A 10,597-nucleotide genomic window follows, 5' to 3' on the forward strand; every position below is an offset into this window, starting at 1 on the left:
TTTTGTCTGTATCCGACAAGGAGAAGGACAGTAAGTTACCAGGAAAACATCACAGAGATAGTTTGAATGACCAGGAAGGTAGAAATATTACTGTATCATGTATGAAGTGGATCTTGGGCTTTTGTTTTAATTGAAGGAAGGTTACAGTTGAGCTTCTGGAACAAACAAATGTTGTAAGAACGACATCCTAATATGGTGATTTGCCATAAAATCACTATTGTGTAAATAGTGTCTGGTCGAACTATCCATATCAATTGCATGTTAAATAATGATAATGGAAGATAACTATGTGAACCTTTTTACTGGAAATAATTAATAACTCAATGCAGAGGACTACACTTAGCACACATTGATTAACAAGAAATTACGGTAAAGACATCTTATTGTTTCTTTGAAAGAGAACCAAGAGTAATACAGAAAGTAATACAGTATTACCTATTGTAATACAGTAATACTTACTTTTGATTTAATGGCACAAAAGTTATAGATTTTGTCCTCACGCTTGAACAATTATTGTATTGCACATGCATCGTATTTGCCAATGTAGAATTTGACGTCTCATTTATATACCACGTGACAATTATTATCTGAAAACTTTTCTTGAAAATTTTACCTGCCAGAGTACATTAACTGTTATTTTTCTATTTATAGTGGTTTGTCACACACATGGTGTTATGGTAGCCCACATATTCTTAGTAAAGCTCAAATACAAAATGAAGTGAAAGCATTAACAATATGTATGAACAATAATAATGATATAAGTGAAAGGTTATTGATATCAGCATTGATCAACATCTTTAATACTATAATTTAACGGAGCCTAAGGTGAGGTCCATACTGAACCACTGGCAAAAAGTGATAGAAGTAGCCTAGTCCAATGATATGTGCCAAATCTATGCTTGTAGTAGAGGTTTTTTGCATTGAACCGCTTAATACTCACAAGTGTCTTGTTTAATGGCTCCTGTTTTGGTTTTACCGTCATGTGTTCTGAGTCGTAATTTGAAACCTTAGTAGACTAAGGTTCTCTTGGTGTTAGTCTAGACTTTTCAGGGTGGAAAATGAAACCCATATTTGTAAGGGCCTCTATTACCTGATGCACTGTATTAGCACATTGGCCATATATTTCCCCTTGAAAGTAGATATATCAATATAGCGCAGTATGACCTTTATGACGCTTAAGCACAAGGGCTTATGAATTACAACTTACACGTAGGGTGGCTTCCAATTCAACATTTCAACTCAAATTTGGAATGTTTTCAACTTAGAATTAAGAAAGTCATTTCAGATGGGAAAACCGTATGTTGCTCTTAAATGAAAACCCCCTTACTATGACCCGACCAGTTATCGAATCCACAACCTCCCAATTGCTAAGCCTCATTGCTTCAAATGCCACTGACTTTATCCACTCAGCCAAAGGGAACCCGTAACTTACACAGGATATTGCGCTCTTAATTCAGGCAGGAGTGGTTTCGTTAGCTTGGTGAACACCCTCGGAGCCAAGCCAAACAATTGAGAAAACATGTACTTGTACAGTTTCTGTTTCCAGTAAAATGTTAAGCCTGGCATTTCTTAAATCATTTGATGGCATAAAGCAGTTTCGCTGTATTAATTTAACAGTGGGCACTAAACAAGGAAACAAGAAATGGAGGTTATGTAAATTTTGTTTTTATTTCGTCAAATTTAGAATCATACGGAAAGTCAAATCCTTCTCTGGAATAATGAATTCCCTTGGTGAATGAACCGTTTCTTCAATAATCCCTCTCAATAAATGCTAAATTTTTAATCTTCTGATATTGTGCCTTCTTTATCATAGATTTTTTTATATTAATATAAGTTGTCATTCAGCCCCTGAAGAAGATCCTGCCAGGATCGAAATGTCAGGCACACTTATTTTTACATATGTATATAAGTAATTAGTATATCAGTTATTATATATCGTGTCTTCACATCTCGAAGTAAACGTTTAAAACATGACACTAAATGTCAATCTGTTTTACAGTTTATTCATGTAAAGTGTAAGTAGGTATATAGCGAAACAAATAAAGAAATTTAATGATTGATTGCTTGCTTGTAAATATTATTCTGTTATATTATTATTGCAAATTACACAGAAACATGACTATATTTTAATGTATGCAAATATATTCAAATAGTACATAATAAATGAATCACCATTAATTTACATATTTTGCTTTTAACTATTTGTACATTGACGAACTTAAACATTTTAATATTTACTTGTAGGCCAATTTCTTTTTTGTATTTACATCACAAGTTAATAATTATATCATCACTATGAATATTCAGTTTATCTTTTACATGGTAACGTTAACATCGTAAAGTTTTGTTACCTTGCACGGTAAGTTAAGTTAATTATTACTGAGATTATCTCATTGTACATTTTGCAAACCCTTATGCAAAGTGACAGCGGGCTTTCTTTCCTCTATCCTCTTCGTATATTTTGTAAAATTTTAAGCGTGTGTATATATATATATATATATATATATATATATATATATATATATATATATATATATATATATATATATATATATATATATATAGTGAGAATAAATAACAACCTTTTTTCATATTTAAAACAATAGAGTTAAGTTTGAATTTTTGTCGTGTACACAGCTATAGCCTACACCCTGTGCCGTATATACAGCTATAGCCTACAGCATGTGTCGTCTATCCAGCTATAGCCTACACCCCGTGTCGTCTATCCAGCTATAGCCTACACCCCGTGTCGTATATACAGATATAGCCTACGCCGTGTGTCGTATATACAGCTATAGCCTACACTCTGTGTCTTATATACATCTATAGACTACGCGCTGTCGTATATACAGCTATAGTCTACACACTGTGTCTTATATACAGATATAGCTTACACACTGTATCGTACATAAAGCTATAGCCTTCACCCTGTTCCGTATATACAGCTATAGCATACACCCACTATGTGTCGTGTATACAGCTATAGCCTACAACCTGTGTCGTATATACAGCAGCCTACACCTTAAAACTCGAAGGGGAAAGAAAATCAACATAATATCGTAGGCCTAACTCTTGTTTCTTATTTTCGTATCCGTCCGGTTTGGAAGATCGCATGCGGGGGATTTAGCTGACATTTGCACATGACATGTCATTAATACATTAATGACAGTCTCTCGTATCATCTAGGTCATCTCACAGCAAACCAGACTGATAGAAAGAAAAACAATTCTGGTAATGTGATCCAATTCGAAGCGTCGTCTGGCAACCATTCATACATTGGCATCCTAAAAGCACGGAAGCCAGTGATCTTGCGTGCATTAAGCATAAGGAAACCAGACGACTAAATAGAAAATGCTCTCGGTACTTGATAGCTAAATTTACTCCGACGGCAATAACAAAACGGAAGTACTACGTATTTCTTTCCCCCACCTCAGCAGTTTGTATATATGTAGGCCTACGTATGAGTCGTATACACTATTTAAAGGCAGTAACGGCTCCATGAAACACCTCGGCAAAAAGTGTGTGATAATTAAATATAGCAGAATTAAAACTGAAAATCCTTCGAGGAAAGTCGACCAATATAGTCACTTATCACTGGAAATCAAATGATATTCAAAAATCTATCTAATACATAGTTAGCTCGGGATCCCTTAACAAAACTGTTACACGATTCTCTCTAATAGAGAATAGAATGATACTTTTATACACATAACTGTAGATAGACGCGGAGAAAGTATGTTCTGCCCTTCATCAGTCTCAGTTAATTGTGATCTCAGTCCAAGTTGTCGTTGAGGTTTAACCACCATCATCAGCACCGCCAACACCTGTAACCACCGACAATTATAATCAACTCGCCATCGACTTCGACTTATTTTGAGGTCTTGTCGCCAAGTAGTCTCATTGATACCACAAGTTTGCACTTTTCATATTGGTGTGACATATGCAACACGCGTTCGGTCTTCGGTATCTCACTCTGTATGGTCAGCATATGAAGTTCACCACCTGTTTTTAGTCTCTCTGTTAGTAATATGCTTTCCGATTGTCCCTTTAGGAATAACATATTTCATCTCATTGACAAAAGTAGTTTAAGATGACCCTTATACAGGAGATCTTCTTGAATGTCTGTTTCGTTCTTAAGTTTACTTATTATTTCAAGAGCAATAAGTAAATGGAAAAACAAGCCAAGCTGGTGTACATAGATGCCTGCAACAATCTTCCGCTTCCACCGTAGCTTCCTAAACAGGTGAAAAGAAACGAAAAAGAAACATGTGTGACGAATGAAAAAGAAAAAATATATATATAGATATATATTATATATGTGTGTGTGTGTGGATATAGTATGAAATAGCCTGCTCCGTTTCTTGCCAGTGATATGTGTTTTCAAAGCAGTGAAATCAAACCTATTGTTATTCATAAATGTTTCCCGGTTGATGTTGTTCCTGTTAAGCTATAGAAGTGTTCACCGTTCAATCAACCCAACAATTGAACGGGGTGTGATAAAAAACTGCACGATAATGTTGTTTGACTGGTTGAACTGTTGTATATTAATATCTTGCAAATGCGTCGAGCGCCCTCTTCTACAAGTTTACTAGACGCCTAGTGACAGGTTTCCATCGGGCAACTGGGACCTTACCGGAAATTGAAAAATCGAATGGAATTACTAACAAAATTTTGGCCGAATCTTTCGAGAAACTCTATAAACTGAGGAATTTGTGCTAACAAAAATTGCACATGTTTGGATATCTTCTAAACCTGAGGTACAGAAAATATATATTTCTCGAGACAATTCATTTCGAGCCAATAAATACTGACCAAGTGCCGTTGTCTTTAGAAAGGACGTATTTCGACATATACTGACGTAAACTTTCTCTAACTCTTACCCGTATTGAAAAAAGCAGGACTTTCGTTACAATTTTCAAAGTCGCTTCATAAAAATTAGTATTGGCTGACGGAGGCAAAAGCATTCTGCGATGAATGGTAAATAATTTATCCTTTCTTTATAATTAGGAGGATCCCCTGATCCATATGCATGATTTCGACAAGAATCGAAAAGGCACGATTTGGGGCCAAAATTGAATAATACACACACACACACATGCGTTAACATTTATTACTTACTTGGGAGGGGTTTGGTTGGAGGTGGTTCACTGACTGAGTTTGGTTCATCGACTGCGAAGGAATAAGAGACAGCCGTTTTATTTAAATGTCCTTTTTTTACTATATGTTGGCATACTTCTGTTAGAGTCTATTTCAATCCGCCCGAATGTTCAGGAAAACAGAGAAAATGCAGTAAGAGAACATCATTCTTGGAATGTTATCAATCAGGATCTGTTTTTTTTTTTTGCTTGCATGTTGAAGAGCATGGATGGAAGTACATATGGTGCCAAAAAAAATCGGGTCAAGTGAGGCAATCTTTGACTCCTTTAGGCCTCCCAGAAGCAGCATACGAAAATTGTTTACTATACTGAGTGAAGAGGTTTGTTTACAAGTGACGAAATCTTCAGGCTCTCGTAGCAAAAAATCTTCACGGTCATGATATGAATATTTGATGTTGCCATGAAAGGCCAACTTGTCAGCTATCTAGACTTAGAGACCACTTTCGGTTTGTGAATTAGTATGTAAGTCAACCAAATAGTCTTACTGTAACAAGTTACCCAGGATCGATATAAAAATAGCTCCCTCGTTGATATTGTACTCGCAGCGCTCCACTAATCAGAGTATATCTCACTATGAAGTATCACACATAGGTTCCGGGAACGTTTTCATGTTTAAGTCGTGGGTGTGGATTTCCAGATCCTCTCCACCCCCCCCCCCCCTCTCCCCACCCCTCCCACAAAAGGTTGTAGACCTAATAGTACCAATTTTACAAATTTCCACTCATCCCCTAATCCTAACATTAGGTCTATATAAACTTAAGATATTATATCAAATACTATTTGTTCTGTGATGTTACGTTCCGACATGTTTATGACGGAGCATCCTGAAAACAGAGGATATTATATCTAAAAAAAAACTGTTAGCAAACTGCTTATCCACTAAAGAGCCTGTGTAAATGAATGTGTAAAAATTATTGGGCTTGGCGTTTTGATCCTTGAGCCTTCTTCAGCCTTTTTCAGAGTCTGACATACAAGTACCAGTAACAGAAGGGACAATTACACGCACAGAAAACCATTCACCTGTGTGTATTATGTGCGTGTATTTGTCCCTTTTGTTACTGGTACTTGTCATTCAGCCTCTGAAGAAGATCCTGCTAGGATCGATACGTCAGGCCAAATTACTTTTACACGATATTAATATCTCGCAAATGAGTGACATATTTTTGTCTTTTAGGTTGTTATTTCCTTCCATTATTGATATCATCATCACATTTATCGAATGTTTCGAAATTGTAAAGTGCGATTCATACCTGCTGCCGTCGTAAATTCAAAAGTTTCGATATCGCCCTGTCCATATCTGTTGTAAGCGAAAAGCTCCACGTAGTAAGTGGCATTTGCTCTTAGGTCGTATATGGTAGTGTTGTATTCCATTGGTTTCTCGGGATTGTAGACCACTGGTACTTTGTAATCAAGAAATCCAGGCCTCTTTACAATCAAAAGAAAAGGAAAAATAGAGAGGTTCCACACAATTATATATTTAGCACTATACACGTTGCATTTCATCGTTAAGATCAGCTAGGAATTGATAATCATGTATTTCATACGTCGGATATAGGAGCAGTTGCGTAGAATATCAGGAAGAGTTAAAAATCACTCCTTTCTCCCAAAAGATAAAAATGGAAAACGGGCAATATGGTTCCTTGCTTAGTGGAATATTAAAGTGCGGTATGTCATGACCCAATATCATATTACTTATGCCCACATGTACCAGCTATTAACCAACAACTGTTTTCCAAGTTTGGAAATCATTGAATTAGGGGTGTGGAGTTATTGCACTTTTAATTATGTTGGTACCCTACCCCACCCCCAAAAAGATATTTAACCCAAACAAAGTGGCTAAAAAAAATGTTTACCAAACCCCCCTCCCTCACACCCAAAAGATCCCCCAAAATGTGAGACTAGTCCAAATGGTCCAAAATATTGGGCCCCACAAATTCGGGCCAAAAGAATATGTCTCAAAATGCATTTGAGGTGGAAATAGAATTTGGACCCACCCGGTTCAAAGATGGGCCCGGAATTTCTGGAGCCTAGATGGTCCTAAAATTAGTCTAACATGTACCAGCTATTAATCATAACTGTATACCAAGTTTGGCTACAATCTGACTTACGATTAGGGAGTTATTGCAATATCAAAAAATTGTGGGCCGAAATGGCCACACAAATTCGGGCACTTAGAATGTGTCCCAAATGCATTTGAGATGGATATCAAATTTGGGCCGACCAAGCCCGAAAGTAGGCCCAGATGGTCCCAAAAACTGTATACCAAGTTTGGTTATAATGCGACTTAAGCTTGCGGAGTTATTGCAATATTAAATGTTTACGTTTGACCCCATCACCTCATTAATATTCAAAAGGTCCGCTCCAAAAACAGGGCACAACTTCTCACTACAATACGTCTATGATACATCAAGTATGACAAATATCCATCACCCCAGTTGTTCACTTATCGCGGACCAAAGCAAGTGAACAGACGCACACGTCAACACACGGCAACCTGACTGCATAGGCTCCTTTGCTTCCAGCAAGGAACCAAAAAGACAACGGACAGCGGACAACAAAAGTCAAAAACATGCACGCAGACTATAAAAGAACAGAAAATAAAGTATTGTGACTGTTGAGTTTTGCTGACTAGTAGAAAATCTCTTTCTTTGTCGCTGGAAGTCTTACAGAGTGGTATTGAGTATTTCCCAGAGTATGATTTAGACTGAATCACGGGTAGCCATTATATGTAAAACTTTTGGTCTTTAGTTTTTACCTTCTTTGGTATGTGGTATGTTATAATATATGTTTTAGTCTCATATGGACTACTTAATCTTCAAACAGTACATCAAGTCAATCTCTCCAGGTGCAGCAAAAAAATCACCAAGCAAACAAAATATGAGCATGGCATCAAATAACCAGTTTTAATAATATTCCAACGGTGCTTTGTTACTTATATAACTATTAAATGACTCTTTTTTTAATGAGTTTTTAGACTATAAAATGAATGGGTTGACATTAACTTTTATGTGTAAACGAAAACATTGATTTTTTTTTTGTTCAAGCTAAATGTATATTCATACTGTTTACCTAGCACATTATGTTTCGTTTCCGTGCATGTTAATCATGAATATTTAATTAGAGAAATTTCGTGTCCTCTTTTACGTTCAGAGTAGAGTCAACAAATTTCAGTCACTGAACATGTATAACTATGATATGAATATTCATGCCACTGAACGTGTGTACATCACAAATGAATATTTATAGAACTGAACGCTTGTAACAAATTCTAAAAATATCGTGTCCTTTATACATTCATAGAAAGTGTATCATATATAACATGTGAATATTCATGCACCTGCATGTGTTTACATAAAAATGAATATTTATAGAAACGAACGCTGAAACAAATTCTAAAAATATCGTGTCCTTTATACATTCATTGAAGGATGCTCGCTCTCAGTCACTGAACGTGCTGTATATCAAACATAATATATGAATATTCATGTCACTGAGCGTGCGTACATCAACAATGAATATTTATAGAACTGAACGCTTGAAACAAATTCTAAAAATATCGTGTCCTTTATACATTCATAGAAATATGCTCGCTCTCAGTAACTGAACGTGCTGTATATCAAAAATAAGATATGATTATTCATTTCACCGTGCGTGCGTACATCAACAAGGAATATTTTTAGAACTGAACGCTTGAAACAAATTCTAAAAATATCGTGTCCTTTATACATTCATAGAAAGATGCTCGCTCTCAGTCACTGAACGTGCTGTGTATCAAACATAAGATATGAATATTCATGACCCTTGGCGTGCGTATGAAGTACATCTAATTGAATAATCGTGACGTCTGCTTACCCCCTTCAGCTTCTCCTGTGTGTAGTTTATCCAGAAGTGTTTAATTTGAGAAATATCGTATTCTTCATATTTCCATGCTAAGGTGTATACTCTCATCTTTTTACTGTAAGGTAAGCTCACTATCTTCGGTTTGGCAGGTCGTCCTGTAGTTCAGAAGAAGGGGAGGGTGGTAGGGGGGGGGGTGAAGAAATAGAAGAAATTAAAAGACATTTCGGTTATGGTGTTCACATTTTCATTTTAGCGTACATATACATGTTGAAGTTTAACAGTGACCATTATTCGACTTTCTAGCATGTCTTGGGAGATACTGATATCATTTAAACCCCTACCATCCAACCCCATCGCCTTTCCATCCGACCTCAACAGCCAAAATATCTTTATTATTCTAATGGGCAATACATTATATATCATAAATACAGTTGGTTTATCAAGTCGCACTAACTTACAGCCATGGCTTATATATCGCTCCATCCAAGCTAAGTTGCTCCCGAGTTTAAAACTCACTTTCCCTCCCTCGCCATTACGTTTACTTCCCCTCGACTTACTCCGTCCCCTCTCAACCGCCATGTTCATAATCCTAATGGGCAATACGTTATCAGTCATATATAGAGTTGGTACCCCGTGTATAAATATATATATATATATATATATATATATATATATATATATATATATATATATATATATATATATATATATATATATATATATATATTTATATATATATATATATATTTATATATATCAACCAATATTCCACAACAGACCAAACGAATCCACGTCATATAAAAGCAGCCATGATCCGGGTTGTTGATCTTATACCATTCGATATCCTGTGTTATGCTATACAACCGTCATACCAGACATTACATTAACATCCGGATACGGGGGCGTTTTTTTTTTCTTTCGTTTTTGGTGAACAAACACATAAGCAAGAACACAAAAAGGGAGTGCCCAATGCCATCTTTTATACCAAGTTTACGTCATACAAGACTAACCGTTATACAGTATTCGAAAATTATCTTATTAGTATTGCATCGGTCATGCTTTATTGACTGCACTTATTTTGTGCGCTTTTAATAGTCTTTTGTATAGAGATATGCTATGATATGGGACAAGAGTGTGAATGGTAACACGAATATAGAATTCTTGATTGTGGTAAATATGCCTCCTCACAGCAGTCACATATTCCATTGTTACTCGACGTTCGTATCCCCCCCCCCCATGACTCTCCCATCCACCTCTCTTCCATGCCCATCCACCTCTCCGCCCCATCATCTCTCCTCCACGCCCACCCACTTCTTCTTCCCGCCCATCCACCTCTCCTCCACGCCCATCCACTTCTTCTTCACGCCCATCTATACCTCTCCTCCCCGTCACCTCTCCTTTACGTCCATCCACTGCTCCTCCGCGCCCACCCACCTCGCCTCCTCGCCCACCCACCTTTTTCTCCCGCCCATCCACCTCTCATCCACTCCCATCAACATCCCCTCACCTCAGACCTCCAACGTTCATCATTAATTAATTTTCTTAAATTAAAATAAATAAATTATTAACTTCCCGCCAATGAAGTCACAATTGATATCAAT

General features: G+C 36.6%; 1 protein-coding gene across 12 annotated transcripts in view; it reads right to left on the bottom strand.

Annotated features, from left to right (window-relative positions):
• Positions 1–1,314: 1,314 nt before the first annotated feature.
• Positions 1,315–10,597, bottom strand: part of LOC139976953 (opioid-binding protein/cell adhesion molecule homolog) — a 104,051-nt gene continuing 94,768 nt past the window's right edge. For all 12 annotated transcript variants that reach the window (XM_071985859.1, XM_071985860.1, XM_071985868.1 and 9 more), the window contains 4 exons: positions 9,009–9,151; positions 6,407–6,581; positions 5,119–5,169; positions 1,315–4,235 (listed from right to left, as the gene is read on the bottom strand). In XM_071985859.1, the coding sequence (XP_071841960.1) occupies positions 4,147–4,235; positions 5,119–5,169; positions 6,407–6,581; positions 9,009–9,151 (458 nt within the window). In that variant the 3' untranslated portion in view covers positions 1,315–4,146. The remainder of the gene's footprint in view (positions 4,236–5,118; positions 5,170–6,406; positions 6,582–9,008; positions 9,152–10,597) is intronic.

The sequence above is a fragment of the Apostichopus japonicus genome, chromosome 12, assembly GCF_037975245.1.
Source record: "Apostichopus japonicus isolate 1M-3 chromosome 12, ASM3797524v1, whole genome shotgun sequence".
NCBI lineage: Eukaryota > Metazoa > Echinodermata > Holothuroidea > Aspidochirotida > Stichopodidae > Apostichopus > Apostichopus japonicus.